General features: G+C 29.7%; 2 protein-coding genes across 4 annotated transcripts; one reads left to right on the top strand and one right to left on the bottom strand.

The window, feature by feature from the left end:
* Positions 1–13,804: 13,804 nt before the first annotated feature.
* LOC107933123 (pyruvate dehydrogenase E1 component subunit beta-2, mitochondrial) lies at positions 13,805–19,176 on the top strand. Of its 3 annotated transcripts, none has more exons than XR_005909153.1 (16): positions 13,805–13,977; positions 14,275–14,328; positions 14,418–14,492; positions 15,106–15,186; positions 15,301–15,327; positions 15,445–15,507; positions 15,620–15,706; positions 16,101–16,226; positions 16,424–16,557; positions 16,658–16,730; positions 16,870–16,935; positions 17,723–17,761; positions 17,847–17,971; positions 18,066–18,180; positions 18,292–18,398; positions 18,831–19,176. XR_005909153.1 is itself a non-coding variant. In XM_041086682.1 (15 exons), the coding sequence occupies exons 2-15, from the start codon at positions 14,305–14,307 to the stop codon at positions 18,343–18,345; spliced, it is 1,089 nt and encodes a 362-aa protein (XP_040942616.1). In that variant the 5' UTR covers positions 13,820–13,977; positions 14,275–14,304; the 3' UTR covers positions 18,346–18,399. The 3 variants fall into 3 exon arrangements, 1 of the variants encoding a protein (XP_040942616.1); XR_005909152.1 differs by lacking the exon at positions 13,805–13,977 and adding an exon at positions 14,036–14,165; XM_041086682.1 differs by lacking the exon at positions 18,831–19,176 and having other exon boundaries at positions 13,820–13,977; positions 18,292–18,399.
* A 127-nt stretch (positions 19,177–19,303) lies between these two features.
* Positions 19,304–22,385, bottom strand: LOC107933045 (leucine-rich repeat protein 1). Its single transcript, XM_016865194.2, has 7 exons — positions 22,010–22,385; positions 21,766–21,898; positions 21,036–21,107; positions 20,796–20,939; positions 20,293–20,364; positions 19,805–19,876; positions 19,304–19,525 (listed from the first exon to the last, which is right to left on the bottom strand). Exons 1-7 carry the CDS (start codon positions 22,092–22,094, stop codon positions 19,450–19,452), a joined length of 654 nt encoding a protein of 217 aa, XP_016720683.1. The 5' UTR covers positions 22,095–22,385; the 3' UTR covers positions 19,304–19,449.
* Positions 22,386–23,574: the final 1,189 nt, after the last annotated feature.

Raw genomic sequence — 23,574 nt, 5'->3', positions numbered from 1 at the left:
TTAAATGACGAAAATATAAAATAATTTGACCCAAATTGATCCCAACAAAAAGCAACCCTAAACTTCTAATTTTGAAATTCAAGCTTTGGATATGATGGGGAAGAACCTTGAAGCTTATAGGTATACTTAGGGTTTTCATATATGAGTAGATTAAAAGTATAATATTGAATGAGTTTAAATTCGATTTTTTTCGAATTTAATTTAAATAAAGTTTCGATAGTGTCGAAGTTAGAGTTAGGCAAGGATTTTGTCCTTCTTTGGTTAATTGAGCTCATGAGCAAAAGGAAAATATGTAATTTTGGCCCCTTCAAAAAAAAATAATAATGCAATTTAATCCTTTTAAACACAAAATTTTAGTCTTAGCTTTTCCAAAATTTCAAAATTTTGTCTCAGTCCTCTTAACTAAAGTGTTTGGACTTAGGTTTCGGGTTTGAATCTTCTAAATGTAGAAAACAATACGAAGAGAACTTTATCTCTTCATTTAGGGTTTTGACTCAACTTAACTCCGAATTTAATCGGAATTCAAAATGAATTTCGAATGCCGAAGATTCAAACACACCTCCATGGAAATTTTGAATGTAATAAATGAGATCTAACAAGTTGGGGCGACACGAAATCAGCAATAGAACTTGTAAGAAAACAATAGACGGCTATGGCGTGTATGTGTAAAGACAATTATCGTTTGCAATTGCATGAGAGTCAGGTAATTGGGAAACACAGTAAGATTGATATAATCAAGCCTTAAATGCTATACAAACAAAATGGAATCCTCCCGTATAAGTCCTTAATTCATCTTGAAATTTCTCGTTTATATTTCTTTTACGTCTCATAATTACGTTTAAAGTATTGAATATACGAATCACGAGAGTTAAGTGAGATGGTAATGTCTTTTCTACCATTAACCAACGGTCGTTCGATCCTCGCCCTGAGTATGGAGCTAGCTTTAAAATTCGTGACCAACATTTACCCCCTTAATGGGCCTACAGAATGCGAAAGATTACTAATCTGATCTAATACTCACAAATTATTAACACAATTATTTTTTTGAACAATCTCATTATATATTCTGCTAATATCTGCTCTTTTTGACACAACGTCTAGGATTACCCATAACCCCTCCCCAACCAATAAATAGGAGGATAATGTGCTTCAGCGCACTCGAACCCACGTCCTCCTGCACTGACAGCAATGCCCATGCCAATCGAGTCAAGACTCGACCGGCTATTAACACAATTATTGATATGACATCATTCTATGTTATATATTGCATACACAAATAATTATATTTATCAAATATAAAACTATCTGAAGTATTTATTTCTTTAAATGTAAATCGTCCAATCAAAATGAAAGTTATATTTAAACCGTAATATATAAAAACTTCATGTATAATGTATTGTACCAAATCTAAATTCATGTACCAAATTATACATTGAATCAAAGTTGTGATTTACTTTTGTGATTTGTCCTTTTCTTTAATGGATGAGATAAAAAAAAGCATTCAAGATGAAATACCCAGGTATTCACAAATAATTGATAACTTATACCAAATGACTACTTTATAAATTAATTATTAAATTAATAAAATTTTTCCATGTTCATGAATGGGTGGTCGAATTTGGATTATTTTGATTCATTTTACTATTTACAAATAATTTAGATAAGTTTCGGCCATGAATTCAGTTTGAGTATGAATCTTTTTTTTTTAAATATATTTTATATTAGTGTCATTGACTCTCTTAATTAAATATGTAAATTGCATTTTAGTCCCTCTAATATATCAATAATTCAATTTAAAATTTTTTAATTATTTGGATAAATAGTATTTTCAGCCCCTCTTAGAAAATTAGTTATTTACTTTAAGTCGTTTTATAACGAACATTTTTTAACTTTCCATTTTATTTCTCAAGGTATTTATCGGAGCGAATTTAGTAACCACTTCTTTACATTTTGTAGGTCCATTAAGGGGTATAGTTGTTCCATACTCAGAGTAAAAATCGAATCTTTGACTACTGGTTAAAGTAGGAATCACCTTCGTCATGATTTTTAAATTTAATCCCTCAAAATATAGTAATTTTTTTATCTTGATTTCCCGAAAATTATATATGTGATTATTTGACAATGTTTTTCTTTTTTTTTTATTATAAAATCGACACAAAATTATATTAATATATTAATATTTATTGGTTGATGTGAAAATGAAACAAGATAAAAAGGGATAAAAATTACAAAAAAAAGAAAAAAAAAGAGATGAAAAAACAAATAAAGATGATGTTATCCTTCTTTTTTGCAGCAATCATGTGTGGTTCGGATTTGTGTAAGAATTCCACGTGTCGAGCACAAAGCTTGCCAGACAGATATTCTTTATGTAAAATGAATTATCAACAACTTCTTTTTGTTTCTTGGACTTATTCCACCACATGAAATTCTTTTAGACGATGAGAAATTTGTAAGAGATTTTTTTTTCAATAATCTTCGATTATATTTGTTTTCTTTGACACAATGTGCCTTTTTTTAGAAAGATAATATGGTTCAACGCACTTGAACTCACGTTCTCTTGCATTGATAATAATACATATGCAAATCGAATTAAGACTTAATCAACCTTTAAGTAGAAACTTTCTTTCTTTTTTTTGGTGAAAAAGAACAAATTTCAGGAGAGAATTCTTTTTTTTTGATGAATTACAATAATAGGGCAAATCCCGAACAACAAACTCAACTAATGCTACTCGAACTCAGGACACACATGAGGCAATGAACACCTTTGACTATCATGTTATTACATGATCCCACTATAAGATAAAAACTTAAACTTTAACATTTATTTTTATTTAATTAAAATACATATTTTATATTTAATATTATTAAAACTATTTATAAAATTTTACAAATATACTGATATGATATTGAATATTATTAATATAATTATTCTTCTTTTATAATTATTTTTTAATTTGTAAAGTTTTATTAACTTAATTTTTTTCTAAATCGATTATATATCCAAGCAAAGCAATGCAAACCCTGGTATTTTAAATTTATGAATTCTAAAATGCTAGCATTTTAAAAATCTAAAAAATTAAAATTCTTTATTCAAATACACTCTAAATTATTCCAGCCAGATATTCTGTACACATATATAATAAAATAAGTGATATATTTTACGAGTAAAGTTAAAAAAATTAACATATGTTTTTATTACATAGTAAAAGAAAATTAATATTTGAAACTTGTAAAATTAAATATTTCTATTATCGAGGTCAGGGGTGAAACCAGTAATCTTTTCGAAGGTTGAGATTGGATTATAATTCTTTATGAGGTTGAATTAGTGTAGTTTTAGAATGCACATTAACTTATGATTCATCATTTTTCAATGGATTAAATAAAAAAAATTATTTTAAGAGGTCAAAGTACAATTTCATCATATAAAATATAAACATATATATTATTCAAACCCAATAACTAAATTCGGTTAAGTCAATTAACCAACCGACCTAAAGTCGATCTGGTTATGTCGATTTTTAAGCTCTAACTGGATCATATTGGTTTTTTGTAGATTATAGTTGGTTAAATAAAAAATTGATCATATCGACTGAAAAAAGCGAATGCTATTCCCACTTGCCTACCCTCCTCCTGCCTTAGATTCACTTTCTAATCGACGAATTGATATATAATTAATATTTGATACATTGCTAGCAGAATCCGAATATTATTGTGTTTTCATTTTTTTAATATTTAACTTTTTACTACTATACAACGTTGAAAATTTTTAATATAATTTTATTTATCATACATGTATTTTTTAAAACCAATCAGATATTTCTATCAATGACAAATTTAATGGAGCAGTAAGGGGCTTTGGCCCAAAAATGAAAAATTATTAGTTCAGATCCTCCTAAACAATAAAATTACAAGTTAATATATGGTAAAATTGCACTTTAACCTCAAAAAATAAAAAGAATACTTTTAATCCCTTAAAAATTATGAAATTATAAATTAATCAAGATAAATTATATTTTGACCCCCTAAAAATATTTTAATTAAATTTCCGACCCTAAATTTAGTTTATCGATAGAGTCAAATATATTTAATTTGTTGAAAAATTTTACACACATGATTTGCATGATTATAAGTCAAATTATTTGGGGACTCCTAGTAATGGTATTTGATTGCTAGCTATCTCTAGCTTTCCAGATGCCATAAGTGACAAAATGAAGATTTTGTTTAATGTTTTTAATTTCATCCTTTAATTTAATTAAGCTTTTATTTTTCATGACATCATTCTTTTTGGACTGAAATACTAAATTAATCATTTTATTAGATAACAACCTTTTTTTTGGGGAGGTGAAGGTGCTTCACCTCATCTTTAAAATCTTTTGCCTCCAATTTGATTTGACTTGTAGCTAAGCATCATCGCAAGTTATTTCAAAGTTTCTTTAAAAATAATTAAAAGTGATTTAAAGTTAAACCTACAAAAAAGAAAGAAAGAAAAATTAAAGGTTAATTTCTGTTATTAGTCCTTGTATTATTGTAAGTTGCGGAGGTTGTCCTCATATTTAAATCCGGTCGTTTTTAGCTCTTGTGACCCAGATGATAGGTGAGTTAAATTATGCTATTTTTAAAGTTTTATACATGGTAAATATATTATCATGTGTAATATTATGTCAGTCTGCTGATTTCAGTTAATGATTTTAAAGTTGAAAAGTATATGGACTGAAATGATCAGATTGAAGAACATGGATTGAATCTTCAATTTACATGTAGTAGGAGGCTAATAATAGAATCTGATCCAATGGATTTAACTATTACCATTCAGGTCATAACCGAATTTTCAAACCTTGAAAAGTACAGGGACTAAAAGAATCAAAATAGAGTGCAAAGGACTGAATACTTGACTTATGTATAATACAGGGACTAGTAGCAGAATTTGACCAAAAATAATAAAGAAGCACTATCATTATCATTTCCCTAATCATTTCCTTAATGATCATAAAATATGTTTTACTTTTTATGGATTAAAAAATAGATTCTCCCTTCCACTTGATTAATTAATCATTGATGAATAAAGGTTTGGCTCTCCATGCATACATAAGTCACCTTTTTATGGGATTTAAGATAAATATTAGGATTAAATTAATAAATAAAGTTGTTAAACTTTATCCTTTTATTTAAATTATTCTTTTAAATAAAAAAAATCAAAATAGTCGATTAAGTCTTAGCTCGATTGGTATGGGTATTGTTACTCATGCGGGTTCGAGCGCGTTGAAGCGCATTATCCTCCTATTTATGAGTTGGTGTGGGACTATGGATAGTTCTAGATATTATGTAAAAAAGAACAAATCTGATCAGAACATATATTTATGATATTTTTAAAACACATTTTCTATATTTATGATTGGAAATTAAATATTAAATAAATAATAATATTTAATTTTCTTGAGATTTTTAAAATTTACATTTACTAAACAATATATTTATATATTCAACACTTAATTTTCAATAAATACCAAACAAATTTTACAATCCAAATTTAGTATTAAATTCAAATTTTAAAAAATTAATATTTAATTTTTCAGTATATCAAACAACACCTTAAAAACTTGGGTACAAATACAAAGATAAAAACTTATGGGCTTATCTAGATAAATAACTAAAGTTCAGAGACGTTTTTAAAATTTTAGCTAAATGTGTGATATAGGACTACCATACATTTGGTATAAATATATTCAATGTAGGAGGACGAAGGTTTGTGTGCGCTGAAGTGCATTATCCTTCCATTTATGGGTTGAGGAGAGGCTATGTGTAGTTCTACATATTGTGTAAAAAAGATAGATATGATCAAATCCTATAATGAGATTATTCAAAAATAATGATCAATCGAATAAATTTAGGGGCAAAGCCAAAATTTCCTGGAGACAAATTTGAATTATAAATATTCAAGAGAGCTAGACTCCAAATTCATCGCTATATTAACGTAAAATTTTACAATTTCTAAAATTTTTTTAGGGACCAAACTGAATATTAAACTTCAGGGGCAATCAAAACACAAATTTATCATAAAATTAACTTAAAATTTTGTATTTTTTTTTAGTTTTAAGGACCCCAAATCCCTTGATTGTCTCTGTAACAACATCCTCGAATAAATTCACAGTCGATGGACCGAAAATTTATGGTTTGATATACACTACCAATTCCCAAACATTTGTTTTCAAAAGAATTATGTGGGGTCGAATTTGATGACATTTATGGATCATAATTTGAGTTACATAGATTGAACCTTCATTTTCATTATTTATTTAATTTTGTATATATCCCTATAATTCAATTATAGGAACACTGTTGTATGCAAAAGGGGGAAAAGATAGACATTATATGTAGTGTTGAAAAACTTTTCGGCCACGATGATATGAACATGAAAAAAATTTGTGGCTTGCCTTCTTTGATTCACTAACGCAAAGCCAGTTCACCACCCCCTATCATTCATTATTGGCTTTGTAGATAATGACATGCATATTTTCATATATTATTGGCATTTGTGGTAGGGTTTAACCATGTTTTTAGACCACCCAATCATGGTGATCCAAGCTGCCCCTTAGGGGTTTTTCATGGTTGGGTGACTTGTTCAAGCTCGACTTATTGTTTGGTTTAGATGAAAGAAATAGGCTCAAGAAATTGAGTTGAAGAAGAAAAAAAACCTATTTAGAAGTTAAAATATACCCAAACCTCTGTGCTTTGTGTACGTTTTAATGGTGTTAATAATTAGACCTGATTGTTATTGGTGTGATTAATACTTGTATGGGTTCATGTATCTTGTTTTTGTTCATGAATTCTGGGGTAGGGTTTAACAATATTTTTAGACCACTCAATCATGGTGATCCAAGCTGCCCCCTTAGGGCTTGTTCGAGGGTCGAACGACCTGTTCAAGCTCGAAGACTCATTTTGATCTTTGGGGTGATTTGGATGAAAGTATTTGGTCTGAGAAATAAAGTTAAGGAAGCAAAAACAACCTGTTTAAAGGTTAAAATAGTTCGAAGTCCCTGTGCTCTTTGTACGTTTTAACGATGTTAACAATTGGACTTGATTGATATTGGTGTGATTAATACTTGTATGGGTTCATGTATCTTGTTCTTATTTCATAAATTTTGTGGTAGTGTTTAACCAAATTTTTAGATGATCCAATCTTGGTGATCCAAGTTGCCCCCTTTAAGGCTTTTTTGAGGGTCGACACACCTGTTCAAGTTCAAAGTTTTATTCATTTTTTGGGATGGTTTGGATGAAAGTATTAGGTTTGAGAAATGGAGTTGAGGAAGAAAAACAAAACCTGTTTAAAGATTAAAATATACCCAAATCCCTGTGCTCTTTGTACGTTTTAATGGTGTTAATAATTGAACCTAATTGATATCGGTATGACTAATACTTGTATGGACCTGAATTTTAAAAATTGAAAAGTAAAGAATTAAATTTCTGAAAATAAAATTAGAGGGACTAAATTTCAAATATATGAAAAATACAGAGACTTAAAATATAATTTAACCCTATTTGTTGCTTTTTCTTTAAATTTCATTATGGTTTTTACCTTGCATTTTCTTTTTATAATTATATGTGTATATATTTAAATAATTAATAAAGTTTGAGATATTTATTATTGATAATGTCTTATAAGAAAAAAAAAAGTGCTTATGAATTTTCATAATCAATAATTGACTCATCAAAATATAACACTATCCTTTTTAATTTACAAAAGGCAAAATATAATATTTGGTATTTGAATTTGACATTTTTACTAATTTGGTACCTAAACTTTTTTTAGTCTAATTAGTACCCCAAACTTGACATTTTTTTCCTAATTTGGTATCCAAACTTGACACTTTTTCTTAAGTTAGTACTTAAACTTTTTTGGGGGTCCAATTTGGTACTTGACTCTTTTTCTTAATTTGGTACTTGTTAAATGTTTTACAAATTACTCCAATATACTAACAATGTTATTTTTTTTATGAAGTAGAAAAAATAATCAATGTATGAACGACATGTGATAGATGATATGATTTTTTTTTGCATTTTGTATGTTCAATTACTTTTAGTTTTAATTAATTAATTAATTATTTTATAAATTGAAAATAATGAATTCGTTTTAATTTGGGGTTTTAAAAAAATTTCTTATTTAATATTAATTCGTTAAGCATATTTAAACATGAATTTCATCTAATACTGACAATATTTTTGTAGCATAACAAAAAAATTTTTAACACCGTTAGTGTTTTGTGTAATTTGTATAACATTTAATAAATTTAGGTGCCAAATTAGAAAAAATGCCAAGTTCAAGTATCAAATTGGGCCCAAAAAAAGTTTCGGTACCAAATTAGAAAAAAATGTCAAGTTCATGTACCAAAAATTATATTAAGCCTTTAATAAAATATGAATTTTAAAATCTAATATCATAATTAAATCTACGCAAGAGTCGAGTTATACTATATTATATTTTAAAGGATTTGGACAAAAATGATAAAGTTAAACTCTTTAACAAGTAGGCCGAGCTTAAATTCTAATATTTTTTTTAAATTATATTATATTACAATAATAAAATATCTGATAAGTCGTGTTTTATTTAATAAAAATATAAAAAATGTTAATTAAAAATTCAAAATATGGTAGTGAGGTAAGGTAAGATATGTGAGTCAAGAGATGTGGATACCCCAAATGATACACCGATAAACAAACACAAAAAGTATAAAAGATTAAAGACAAAAGGTTGTTAACACAGTTTAAACTTAATTTACGATTTTGGTATAAGATGTGCCAACATCGGTTCATAGGTACATCGTAGCCTATGCATCAACAATACATTTTCTTGGAAAAAAAATAGAAAAATAATACAAACCAACATAAACAAGTTTATATTAACTATATATAAATAAAGGTGAACGTACATGGGAGATCCCTCTATCATAAGAACTACATTGATCCGTTTAATAGAGTAGCTAATTTAATCTAATCCCTATAATAAAAAGGACTTCCCAAATACTTTAATTTATAAATAAACCGTATTTAAATAAAATTAGAGACTCATATTTAAATCGAACTTTTTTTTTTCTAAAACAATGCTCCTATAACTCTCCGTAATCCCTTCCCAACCCATAAATAGGAGGCAATACGCGCTAGAGTGTGCTCAAACTTATGTCTTATTGCACTGATAACAATGTCAATGTCAACCGAACTAAAATTCGATCAACAAGTTAAATCGAACTTAAACATAAACGGATGACATTTATATTATTAAACTAGACTTAAATCCAACCTAACACGATGACAAATAACATACCCGACCATGGACACCTCTAGAGAATATAAGCCACTTTTTAAGTTCAAATTTTGTTTTGCAACTTAACATTATGGGGCATGTTTTTGAACGTATAGGCGTTTTCGCTGTTTATTTTGTAGTGTTTTATAGTGTGATATTTGGATGTTATATGCCTTTGGTATCATAATACAATGCGTGTCCAATCCAAGAACACATAGAAATTCAGACATGTTCAGATTCCTACAAGCATCAAGGACCCCAACTGTATGCTTTGCTGTATTTTCTTGAATGCAATAATATTCCATATTCGATGTATTGATAGCATATAAGTTTTATATATTGTCGGTGAATAATATAATGTATTTTTATTGGGTGGAATAGGAAATAGTGAGGGACTTGTAAATAAATACTAATATTTAAAAATTAAAGATGATATTGTCGGAAGGAGTAGTCATGAACCTCGAAAGGATTGGCTTTATGGACTGTATAGCGGACATAGAGATACCTTATATTTTTCTAGAGTTTCGAGATTAGGGTTTGAGTTTATAAAGTTTAGGATATTGGGTTTAGGAATTATGTTTAAATAAAGTTATTAATATTTATTTATAAATTATAGGGACGGAACGTAAGAGGAGCTATAGGCATGGCTCTTTGAATCAGACTGGGAACTGATTGAGATATCAGTACAGAGAAAGGCATTAGACTGGTTGGCTCGAGAACCAGTACGAACCGATTGAATCAAGTTTTTTTATTTCTTTACTTTTATATTTATATTAGAATTCCTGAGTTTTTGCCTTTCTTGCATGGTTCAGCTAACCACAAAAAAACAGCAATATCATACACTTATGAAAACAATAATAGATATATCAACTTCATGTTCGAAACACGTGGACTTTTACTTCATAATTGGTATATGGACAGAACCAAAATCCTCACATCACATTATTGTACTATGGTTTGGCTTAACATATATATAATAATTAAAATTAAAAAGAATAATATTAATACTTGAGTTAGCTCCATTTGACATTGTGCTACTTGTTCAGATATTTCAAGATGTTCTTGCTCTATAAATTCACCAGGGTTCTCGACAGAATAGGGTGACAAAACTCCGACCAAAGACAATACGAGACCTATTAGAGTCTAACTGCTCAACACTTTAAGTGTCTCTGAGGCTGATAAACTGAAGAGTTTGGCATGGTTTGACTTAATCTCGTGACCTAGGCATTGTTCCCCATTAGTTTAGGCACTCCGAGGTATTAGTAGAATTAAAATTTTCGTATAATATTACACATTTAATTTAATTTTATAATTTTAGATTCAAATGATGTGTTCATATAAATGATTATATTTGTTGACTAAAGTTGATGAAGAAACAGGTCATGCAAAAGAACAAGAGCATGAAACAGAAAAAATCTTCAGTAGATAATCATATCCATAAATTATGAAATATATTTATATTTTTTGTGACTCAAATTTGAGTTTTATTTTACGTTCTCTTTTAAATTAATTTAGCTTTTAGTTTATTGTGTGTAAATTTTATCTAAATATATTTCGAATTTCAATTTGATTGTATTCTATATCGGTTTTGTTCTAATTATAATTACTCGGGACGTATATTCTTTGCGACCATACTGTATTTGTAAAGAACTCCTTCAAAATGATTTTGACTTGAACAATAAGCACTATATCCATGAAATAAAATAACGTGGTTATTTTTTGAAAGTATTACGTGAAAGTAGCAAGTTGAAATGGTACTATACATGCGATAATATTTTTGCCACATAGGATTTTGTAAATAGCAGAATTTAACAACTGTTGTTTGAGTTGGGAGTGAAATAATGATATTAGTGGCTTAAATGGGTTTGTTTATCCATTTACATATACGAGTAGATTGGGGTAGAATTTGATCCCACATTGGATCAAGTCGAGCTTGTGCAATGTATATCGTTGATATCATATGCATAAGCCTAACTCAAAACCGACCCGACCAAAAGGCAAGAGACAATATTGATAATAAAATGAAGTTTCCCGGTGTGGTGTTAAGGAGGGGCCTTGGCTTCTAAAAAAAAATACTTTTAATTCCTTTAAAAATTATAAAAATTTAAGTCACTCTTACGGTACAATTGCACTATAACTCCTTAAAATTTAATTTTGATTTCTTCAAAAATAAAAGAAATTATAATTTAATCCTTCAAAAGATTATAAAATTTAATGTCTCAAAAATTTATAATTCAAATTTACCGCTCCATTAATATTAATTCTCGATTTATTTTGGTTTTGAAAATATTGATTTAGAATTTAATTTTGCTTTTTAGACCCAAATATGATTTTTGGACATTAGGCTTGGGTTTTCTCTTTTCCAATTTGGGCCATGTCCATTTATTTTGTTTGTTTTTTCATTTATTTTTTTTCTTGTTTCTTTCTATTTAAAAGTTATTTATTTATGTGACATACACGTGGTCAGCAACGTGGATGTCACGTCAACAAAGTTATAAACGTCAACTTTTCCATCAATTTTGAAGGTAATTTGACAAAAAAAATGTAAATTTAAGAGTTAAAAGAAACGCAAAATCAAATAAAAAACTAAAATACTTTTCTTTTTGTAAAATTAGAGAATCAAATAAGTCATTATGTTTTATATAAACAAGCATAGAGAATGGCTCACGTACCCTAATCTTTTTTCAATTAAGTGCTTAAGTTAGGGAGGTGACTCCTTGGACAATAATTTTGGAAGTGTTGTCTGTTGAATTATCAATAATGATAGGTATTACCTCTGTTGAGAGTCCTAAGGTTCATGTAAAGAAAGTGCTTTGATTCATAGAGATATAACGTGCATGGCTCAAGAGAGAAGTGCTAACATTGTGCTTAATCCTAGCTATGTAAATCACCTACGCACGCGAAGAGACTTGAACCACCAACCTAAGGAATAGAAGCCACACACTTACAAGTATGGTACCACCCGAGTTATCATTCCTACCATTGTAGAGGATTCGATCAGTTACTTAATGGATGACAATTCAAAAGCTTCTTTTAAAAGAATCAGTTTATTTCAACAACTTTTCAAAACAAACCAACAACAAAATATTAATCGAAAATATTTATAAAAAATCAAAACTCACATTCAAACTATAATTTTTTTGAAAACCCTGCAATAATTTATGGCCCTCTTTGCTCAACTAAGGAAGAAACATTGGATCACTTGTTGATGTTATAATGTAAGAGCTATCCACTTTGGGGTAATTTGTGGAACTTAGAATCGATTTGGTACCGTCTTAGAATGTTGCATCATCACATTTTAATGGAATCTAAATTTAAGGATCAAATTGGAAAAGTTGTCAAATACGGTAACCAACATGGACAAAAAAAAAGTCCAAAGACCAAATTGGAAAAAAAAATTGCCAAGAGATTAAATTATTTTATATTTTTAGGGTCAATATATTATTTTGTACATGAGTTTGGCTTCAATGTTCAATTTGGTACTTGATTTTTTTGTCTCAAGGTACCTGAATTTTTTTCAATTTGATACTTGAGTTTTTCTTTGTCTCATTTAAATACCTGAATTTGGTTTTAGTGGTTAGTTTGATACTCGAGTTTTTTTTTTGCAAAAGTACTATGAAGGCCCTTGTACTAGAAAGTATATTACATTTTGTCCCCTCTACTTAAAAAATGAGCAATTTAGTCCGTATACATTAGATCAAAAAGCAAACTAGTCCTTTTGTTTAAAAAATCTATCCATTTTTACTGTTAAAAACTAATCATCGTACGTCAGCATAAGATACACATGGTATGCTATGTATAACTGTCTAGTTATTCCATCAGTCGCACCAATTTTTAACAATTGAAATAGATGAAATTGTTAACAAAAAGGACCACTTTGTTATTTGATCTAACATACAAAGACTAATTTGCCCTTTTTTTGAGTAAATGGGACAAAATGCAAATTGACTCATAGTATAGGAGCCTTCATGATATTTTTACCATCTTTTACTGGAGCACACGTTATGTTGATTGGTATGGGTAATTGTTAGAATTGAGTGACCTGAATCCTTATTAAAATAAAATACAATGGTAAAATAAAATAAAATAAAAGTAAAATCCATATAGAACTATACTTCTTTTATTTTATTTTAGAATAAGGTTTTTCAACCTCATTACACTTCATCTATTTGATGTTGATTAAAATAAAGTCCTTCAATATTACTATACTCCTATTAGAATATGGTTTTATAAGTCTAAAAATAGTAATCATTTGAATTCGACATAGTGAATTATCTTTTCCTCTACCATACTTTTCCACATAAAAAATCTACGTTCTTTATTTTTCTTTCTTTCTTTTTTTTTTTGCGATACATTGCCATTATCAATGTTCTATTTTTTACACTAATAAATTGAACATTTAAATGAATCTCAAGTACCAAATTAGGATAAAATTAAACTTAGGTACCAAATGTTATAATAATCCCTTTTTTTATAGTACTTCTCTTTCAAAATTTTAAATTAATATTTAGTTGAATTGGTGTCAGGCGATTAGCTTAGTTGAGCTATCCTTGCTTGCCTACCAGTATCTAAAATTCCTTTCTATTTTTAGCCATTTTCTTGCCCATTAATTTCCCTTTAAAAAAAAATCAAATCCCAAAATTCTAATTTCTTTATCATTATTGAAGGAAAAAAGGAGGAGGGTATGTTCTTATTTTGTTTATTTCTTTGTTTTGAATTAGATTTCTCTTCTTTTTTTTTCTTTTTTTTTTATAATTTCGTTTATTTTTTCTTGATCAATTTTATTTTCTTGATTCAAGTCTCTGATTTACACTGATCATAGTTAAACTTAAATAAGCCTTTTTATACTGATCATAGCTGTAATTGAAATGTAATACTTGCTTCTTCTTTTTTATGCTTGTTTGATTTATATGAATCTGGGTTTGCTTTGCAATTATTGAAATCATTGAAGAATCATGTTGTTTTTTTGGTGATTATAGAATTAGAAACCTAAATTGAAGAAGGAAAAGATGTTGGGAATTGTAAGGCAAAAGGTGATTTTTCTGGAAAACTCAGCTGCTCTTATATATATAGGCTTTTTCTGTTTTTGGTCTAATTTTATGATTTGTTTCTTTTTATTCAGATGTTGGAACAGTCATTGAAGAAGATTCGACCTGCCGTGTCGGTGTTGAGAAGTTACTCATCTGCTGCAAAACAGGTTTTTCTTTTTGTCTTTTTAAATTTGGGTTTAGGGTTTAATGCTATTAGATATCAAATTGTGTAGTGCAAGTGTTAATCCAATGTTACATGGAACGTGGATCGGTATTATTCAAGGAACGGAAACTAGAATGCACTTCGCTATGGGTAGTCTTCTCCGTCTCAGTTAGTAGGACAGAATACGATTTTTTTTTTTTAACTTATATATAGTTTTTGTATATTATATAAATATATGATTCTAAATAATTAAATTCTGAAGTTCATGAATTATTTCTTTTACTCAATAAATTTATAATAAACTATAGGTTAACAGGAATATTAGTTTTACTGAATTGGATCGTTAGTGTTCCCTGATTAGGAATGTGTGTACCAATTTGAAAATCTCTAGGAAGATCGTGATTTCTGGTAGATGTGTTTGCAAAAATGAATACACATATGCAAATATGGTTATGCTTGTATGTATATTTGTTTATGCATGAAGTTTTCATTTTCTTGAACTTAAATTTTAAATGGATTTTGTGATTGTTAATCTTTGATGAAGGCAAGGCAAAGCTTTCAAGGAGTGTTATAATACATATACATATGCATATACATATAATGACAATTATGTGCAGATGACTGTAAGAGAGGCATTAAACTCTGCTCTCGATGAGGAGATGTCAGCTGATTCGAAAGTCTTTTTGATGGGTGAAGAGGTGAGAAAATTTTAACACGGACTATTTTTTGATAATTCTAGCCATATTTTAATCTGTTCTTTTTGCTTTTATTCCGATTCTTATGTTTTTTATTTTGTTAATTATAAACGACAGGTCGGAGAATATCAGGGTGCATACAAGGTTGACATTTTTCTCGTGCAAGAATGAAGTTATTATTTCACCCTTTTAAAATAGAGGCTGGAGGAGCATTTTTTACATATGTCTAAAGATTGGCTTTTATTTCCATTTTTTTTGTAGATAACCAAGGGGCTTCTTGATAAGTACGGACCCGAGAGGGTTCTTGATACTCCGATTACTGAGGTTATTTTTTTGCTGCCTTGCAAAACCTTCTTATACGTGCATGTATCGATGCCTTTTAGTTTCTTATCACATTTTTTTCTCACCGCAGTTTTTTTTATATCTTGTTTCATAGGCTGGTTTTACCGGAATTGCGGTTGGTGCTGCTTACTATGGTGTAAAGCCTGTTGTGGAGTTCATGACATTTAACTTCTCCATGCAGGTTCGAGAGTTCTGTCTTGTCTCTCTGCTTATGTACACTTATATTGGTACTTTTTGTGCTACCATATGCATGTTGCGAAAAAGATGATGAAGTTAACAATTGAAATCCTGGTAAGTTTGTATGAATGAATCATTCATGTTTTGCCTCGAAGCCTAACATACAGGAACATAAGTGGTTTACTAGAACTTGGATGTTCAAAAGAGCAAATGATTTGGATGTATAATTATTTTATGCTAAAATTTACAAATATTGCAACATCGAATGTTCTGCTCAGAGGTGCACATTGCTCTTTTTAATATTAGTTAACAAATGATTTTGATTTCTCTAAAATGTATTGTTATCGGATATTTTATTTGATGTATTGTTTTCTTTGATCTGTTGTCCTTTATGGCAGGCAATCGACCACATTATTAACTCTGCCGCAAAGACAAATTACATGTCTTCTGGCCGGATATCCGTACCCATTGTTTTTAGAGGTCCTAATGGTGCTGCAGCCGGTGTCGGTGCCCAACACTCTCAGGTTCGATTTCTTATTACTGTTACTCACACCCGTTATTTGCTTTATTTACATGCATCTACGTTCTTTTATTCCCCAAAGCCACCCGAGGTTAAAAATCAAGTTAAGTTGTACTAAAATGTTGTGATTATTGTTTACTTTGTTTGTTTCAATAGAGTAAGAAGTTTGTTCGATTGTTTTGTATCTTGGTTACTTTTTAGTGTTATGCCGCATGGTACGCTTCTTGTCCTGGGTTGAAAGTGCTGGCACCGTACAGTTCTGAAGATGCTCGTGGACTTCTCAAAGCTGGTATTAGAGATCCTGACCCGGTTGTTTTCCTTGAGAATGAGTTGTTGTAAGTGAATTATTAAACTAAGAGTCTTATGTATCGAGCCCCGGTCTGCATTCAATTAGAATGTTATCATCTGATGCTACTTCAACTTGTTCTGCTTCAGATACGGTGAATCCTTCCCTGTTTCTGATGAAGTTCTGGATTCCAGTTTTTGTCTTCCAATTGGAAAAGCTAAGGTACCCCTGAAATTTCAATCACAATGCCGTAATTATTACTATTTTCATCCATTTGCTTCCGTCGGTTCCGCTATAACTCGGATCTCATGAAGCCGCATTTTAATACATTTACATTAGTTTTTAACCGCTATTCTAACAGATAGAGAGGAAAGGAAAGGATGTGACCATTGCAGCTTATTCAAAAATGGTGGGCTATGCTCTTAAGGTACGTCTTGTATGCATGTATATGTGAATGCCCAATTATCATTCAAGATGCTTATAAGAGATAAAGGAATAATCTAAGGTAGAACTTACGTACAAGAAGATCAAGTTCATCATTAATGGCCACGGAAAGTGCTGTTGTGCCTTAGGTGGGAACTTCATTTATCTGGTTGTCCGCATGCCCCTATGTTGACTTAGATTATATTTTCATCATTGTTAAAAGTACCATGGAAACCCCTCTATTAAGAGTCAAATTGCATTTTTCCCTCTTTACTCAAAAAATAATCAAATTAGTCCCTATACGTTAGATCAAAGAACAAATTGATCATTCCTGTTAAAAATTTCATCCATTTTTGCTGCTAAAAATTGGTGTGGTTGACAAAATAACCAAATAGTTACATGTAGCGTGCTACGTGTACCTCATGTTGACGTATAAGGCCAGTTTTTAATAGTAAAAATGGATAAAAATTTTAACAAAAGAACCTGTTTGCTCTTTTATTTAATATACAGGGACTAATTTACCCATTTTTTGAGTAGAGAAGGGCAAAATGCAATCCGGCTCCTAATACAAGGGCCTCCATGGTATTTTTACCATTTGTCTGTTGGCTCAAGAACCAGTGAATATATGGCATGGTTTAGGTCAATTGAAGGAGTTAAAAGATTGCAAATGTTTGTTAATAGCACATCGAGTATCATATTAGGACTGCATGTTTTATTTTCTGAGAATTTATATATAGTACTAATATTTTGGCTCTGTGGAGTTATAAACTAAGAGATTGTTCGTCTTTCAGGCAGCCGAGACGCTTGAAAAGGATGGAATCGATGCTGAGGTAATAATTATTCTTGAAGAAAGTGCAACTCCTTTCGAACTGATTTGACCATTCTGCTAATGACTATTTTTTGTTAAAAATACAGGTTATAAATTTACGTTCCATTAGGCCACTAGATAGATCCACGATCAATGCCTCGGTCAGGAAAACCAACAGATTAGTAACAGTTGAAGAAGCGTTTCCACAGCACGGTGTCGGTGCTGAAATCTGGTTTGAGTTTTTTTTCTCTTAAAACCATTTAATTCCTGCTTCCCATATATATTCTGCCCCTTGCACATATTGATGCACTGTACTTGTCACACAGCGCATCTATTGTGGAGGAAAGTTTTGCATATCTCGATGCACCGGTTGAGAGAATCGCCGGAGCTGATGTTCCTATGCCATATGCAGCAAATCTCGAGAGAATGGCTGTGCCACAGGTGATATACCAGTTCTCCCTATTCTCCTACAATTACCAGTACATATACACACATATATGTATATATATGCTTGCAAACACACATAATTTTATTCATTTATGAATCATGCAGGTCGAAGATATAGTCCGTGCTGCAAAGAGAACTTGCTATAGATCGGTATCGTAGGCTGCTGCTCCATAATCAAAACCAGTCCAGGCAGCTTTCTTTTCCTAATACATGTTAGTGCTAATGCATCAACTTATTTTAATGCCTTATGCCGAGGGCATAGTGCTTTTAACAATATATACTCGTAAATACACGGTAAAAGTACTATAGAGGCTCTTATACTAGAAATTAAGTTGCATAAAAAAAATGAGTAAATTAGTCCTTGCATGTTATATCAAAAAGCAAACAAATCCTTTTGTTAAAAGATCTATCTACTTCTACTATTAAAAACTAGTCTATGTACATTCACATGAGGTATATATAGCACATCACATATAACTGTACGGTTATTTTGTCTGCTACTTTAGTCTTTATTAGTATAAATGGATGAAAATTTTAACAGAAAAAGTTCAATTTCCTAGGATTAATTTGTTCATTTTTTAATAGAGAGGGTAAAATGTAATTTGATTCTTCGTGTATATATATAATCAATGAATCTTTTTCAGGAATCAAGAGAGATTGATTCTCAACACTGTGGGGGGAGGAGCTGATTTCTCAAGCCAAGATTTATGTTTTGTAGCATAAGGTAATAGAATTAATACGAGTATAACATGAAAATTACCATGTCTTGAAATAAGGTTTACTGTGCGAAAGGAACTAATGTTGTAATGAGCTCATAAATGGCAAACCAACGGGCTCGGCTGGGTTCAGATTGGATTGTTTTGAAACTCCATATATTGGTGTTCAATCTTCGGGTTTAGATTATTTCATATTTAAATATTTAGGGGATTAAGATATATGGATTTCAGACTATGTCGATTTTTTACCATCTTTGATTCAGATTTTTTTCAAGTGGAAGGTTTTTTTTTTCAGTTTTCGTTAACTTTTTAACGTATGTGGTAAGAAGTTCATATTTTTTAAGCAAAAGTTTTCAAGTTTTATAGATAAAAGAAAAAAAGTTGCAAGAGATTTAAAGATCTTTAAAAAAACTCCATTATGATATATATATATTATACAACAAAAAGAGATACAATTAGTTTAGGGTTCTAAAGAAGTGCTATAACACCAACTTCTTCCATATATAAAGAGATAATATATATGTGAAATTTGGCTATATAAATCATATCATTTGCATCTTCCTGTATCATATCTCACAAATCCCATCAGCTCCGGTCCTTCCAGTCTTGAATTATTTTTAAAACTGCAATAAACAATAATCAAAGATGAAATCCCTATGGAATAATACTGGGGTTGGCAATTTGATTTACTTTGCTATCTTATGTCCTCTTTGGGTTCTACCTTGATACATGAACATAACAACTATATCCGTTCTTATCCCTAAATTTGGATTCCGTCAAACTCTTACACTTTTCAAGTTCAAGTATCAAAGTAGAACAGTTGACAAGTTCAAGGACTAAAAATTACATTAACCCAATAATAATTGAAAGCTTTCAAAGCCTGTAAAAATCACTTCATTTACCTTTCCTCTGAAAACTTAGAGAAGGAACCCGTGGTGGGGATTGTACCACACAAGTCATTGTTTGAGACATCACTGTTTCACACACCATAAATAGTAATTAAAACAACAATAATAACGGGGATAATTTCATAAGATGTCCCCGACGACAATGACGAGATTTTAAATTGGTCCCGAAAATGTTCAAAAGGAAATATAAATCACGAGGGGCAGCAAAGTAAAAAAGAAAAAGGATGCCGAAAGGCTTAAATTGAATTAAAAATTTTCTTAGAAGGGCTGAAAACTGAAATTTCACTATGTTATATGCAAGTGTTTAAAATTTAATCAAACCAAGCTAGTATTAAGCTAAGTTTATTGAAATGATACTGATATTTTCAAGACTCAATTAAAAAACTTTAAAGTTTGAGGACCAATTTAAAATCAAAGTCATTGTTTGGGATGCCTAGTAGAATTAACCCATAATTAGTGTTTAGAGAAAGCTTAGGACGCACAAGATCTTTAAATTTGGGAGCTTGGTAAGTTGTCTGGGAATTCTTCCCGTCAGTCTATTACCATTCAATCGGCTGCATGAAATCAATACGAACATTAAAATCTTATAGAAATTTTAAAAGTTAATCCTTGAATTTGATTTTTTTTTCAATTTAATCCTTGAAGTTTTTGGTCCATAGTTTTGGAACTTAACAACTTTTCTTAATTTAGTTTTTAAACTTGGATTCCATTAAAGTATAATGATGTGACAGACTCTCAGATGTGTCATATCATCACCTAAAAATTATAAAAAAAATTAAAAAATTTTTTTTAAAAAAGGTATAATTTTATATTTAGATTTTTTAGAAGATGTAACATAATCTCAGAATTGAAAAAAGCTGTCAAGTTTGGAGGCTACTATGGACCAAAAAAAACAATTCAAGGATCAAAGTGAATAAAGTTATCAAGGTCAGGGACTAAATATTAATTTAACCCCTAAAAGATTAAGACAGAAAAGTTTACATACAGGAAATTAAGATTGGAGAGCTTGGAAAGAGAAGCAGGAATAGATCCAGTAAGGTTATTATTGTAAAGATCCAAACTCACTAAGCTTTTTAACCCTCCAATTTCTTCTGGTATGGAACCCTCCAAGTTGTTCATATACAGCTCTCTGTATATACATTAGTCAATGAAATGACCAAATTAACCTTGTAATTATCATTAAATTTTAAAAAAGTCACTGCAAAAAAATCTTATATTTGCTTACAAATATTGAAGACGTTCAAGCTTTCCCAACTGAGGTACCAATCTGCCCTTCAATTTTGCATTTCCAAGATCTCTGCAAATGTTGTTATTATTATTATTATTAGTGACAAAATCAATAAGAACATGAAAAAAAAAAAAGTTCCATCACAGGTCAATTTATGGTTTTGGTCCCTCTACTTTGGAATCTAGTTATTGCAGTTTAATTTGGCATAATTTTCATCACAGATCAATTTTCGATAATCTCATAACTAAGTTGCATCAACATTTTAATAGTTGGCATAGCCAGGGGCAGATAGGGGGGCCTCTTTGTTAAATAGTATAATTCCGACTTTAGTCCCTTTCAAATATTTAATATTCAATTTAATTCTTTTTAACCTCTTTGTTAAATAAAAATTGCTTTTTTGACTATATATATATATAGATATACACAAAAGATTAAAAAAATCTAAAATGAAACGGAAAAGGTGAAGTGATTTTTGTGTGTGTAATGGTAATGGTAGTTTACTAAATCCCTAACTTAAGCATAATAGAGGGACCAAAACCATAATTTAACCTTCATCAAACTAATCCAAACCATCCAATATTTACAAACTTTACACAAGCAAACATCATCTATTTACATAAAAACATAAGCAGTAAAAGAAAGCAACACACAAAAAGGTGAGGTGATTAGCATGTATGTATGTGTATGCGTGTGTATGTATGTATATGTATGTATGTAAGGTACTTACAGACGAGTAACACGATTATCAGCATCACAGGTAACATGAAACCAAGTACAAGGATCCACCAAGGTTGGATCCCAACTCTTGAGCACATTTTTAGGGTCTTTAACACTTCTCCTCAATGCATACAAAGCATCCCCTAATATTTCACCATTTTTATTCACACACCCAAAACTCATATCAATATTTCACCACCATAATATATATATGTATGTATGTATAAACCCCAATGAACAGAAAATTCCATTACCTTCAACATTTGCGACTGTGGGTGCCAATGTGTTGAAAAAAACAGCAACAAAAACAAGAGCTTGAACTAGGTTATGCATGGCCATTATCAAAGTGGTTGATTCTTACTGGTTTTTGGAGACTATAATGGTGGTGCTATATATATAAAGAGGTGGGGGTGTTTTGGGTTAATTTGAAAAAGGCAAAAGGTTTAGTGGTGTTGGGAAGAATTTATAGAGCCCATAAAAGGACCGATGAGTTTAGTGTAGTGTAGGGCGAATAGTAGTAGGAAGGGAACCTTTCTTTTGTTTTTGAAACAAGGTGGGGGCTGTTTCACGTGGGGGCATCTTCTCTGTTGCCATTGCACAATCCTCGATTCACCCATCACTAATTTGCCTTTCTTCTTTTTAATCCTTTTTATTGTTAAAACTATCATTTAGGATACTGTAGTAGGAGTCGGATTGTATTTTATTTATTTATTTATTTAAAAATTTGATAAATTAATTTTTATATGTTAAAAATTTTATCTATTTCTACCGTTAAAAATTGGTGTAACTCACGAAATAACTAGATAGTTACACGTGGAATTCCATGTGTACCTTATGTTGAAATACAATGACCAGTTTTTAACTATAAAAATAGATTGAATTTTTAATAGAATGACTAATTTACTTTTTGATCTAACATATAAAGACTAATTTGCCAACACTTGTTTGAGAATGGCTAGTATTGCACTCAAACACTTCTTGGTTTTCTTCTTTTAATTTTATATGCGTACAAGAGGGAATTTTGAGACTAAGTTTTGGAGGGGCTAATTAAAATTTTCGAAAATTTTAAGAGTTCAATGAGATTTTTTCAAAAAAAAATAGAGATTAATTAAAATTTTTAAAAATTTTGTTAGATTAATGAGAATTTCAAAAAAAAAATTAAAGAGCATAATTAAAGTTTTCAAAAAAAATTAAAAGGCATAATGAAAATTTTCAAAAATTTGGAGGGTCAAATTAAAATTTTTAACAAATTTCAATGGAAAATGAAATTTTCCAAAAATTAGGGGGTCTCCAATATCAGCCTTTGGATTTATTTATATCGGTGTAAAACTAGCATGGTTTTATAAACTTTCATAATTTTTTTACAATTAATATTTTAACAATTTAACCATTGAATTTATCAATATAAGTACAGTTTGTCATGCATGTAAAATCTCGAAAAGAATTAATATTTATGTCTTATCGATCTAAAAGAATATCTATATTAATATATTTAACGATTAATTTTTTTTTTACATAAAATAAATAATTAAAAATTTTAATTTATTTCAAATTTAACATGCAAAACCTACATAAACGAAACATAAAATATGATGATCGATTTATTAAAATATTGATTGTAAAAGGAAGTATACTATAAGGTTCCTTCCTCCATGAATACCTAACTTTTTTTTCTTGTCATTTGATTTAATAAAAGGTTTGGCATATATTCTTTTAAAAAAATTGTTTTTAATTAAATTTAATTAAAAACAAATTTTAAATATAAATAATTTAAAGGTGGTTGTTGGATCGAATTAAATTGAATAGAGTTAAAGAATTT

Source organism: Gossypium hirsutum, chromosome D01 (assembly GCF_007990345.1).
Source record: "Gossypium hirsutum isolate 1008001.06 chromosome D01, Gossypium_hirsutum_v2.1, whole genome shotgun sequence".
Taxonomy (NCBI): domain Eukaryota; kingdom Viridiplantae; phylum Streptophyta; class Magnoliopsida; order Malvales; family Malvaceae; genus Gossypium; species Gossypium hirsutum.
This window is presented reverse-complemented; position numbering and strand designations above follow the sequence as displayed.

Excerpts from the sequence above, each read along its gene's own strand:
- LOC107933123 (XM_041086682.1), top strand. The coding sequence starts at position 14,305 with ATGTTGGGAATTGTAAGGCAAAAG. Across the intron at positions 15,328-15,444 it reads AATATCAGGGTGCATACAAG|ATAACCAAGGGGCTTCTTGA; the intron begins GTTGACATTTTT and ends TTTTTTTTGTAG. Across the intron at positions 17,972-18,065 it reads GGTGTCGGTGCTGAAATCTG|CGCATCTATTGTGGAGGAAA; the intron begins GTTTGAGTTTTT and ends CTTGTCACACAG.
- LOC107933045 (XM_016865194.2), bottom strand. The coding sequence starts at position 22,094 with ATGGCCATGCATAACCTAGTTCAAGCTCTTGTTTTTGTTGCTGTTTTT. Across the intron at positions 21,108-21,765 it reads GATAATCGTGTTACTCGTCT|AGATCTTGGAAATGCAAAAT; the intron begins GTAAGTACCTTA and ends CAACATTTGCAG. Across the intron at positions 19,877-20,292 it reads CTCCCAAATTTAAAGATCTT|TGATGTCTCAAACAATGACT; the intron begins GTGCGTCCTAAG and ends TGTGTGAAACAG.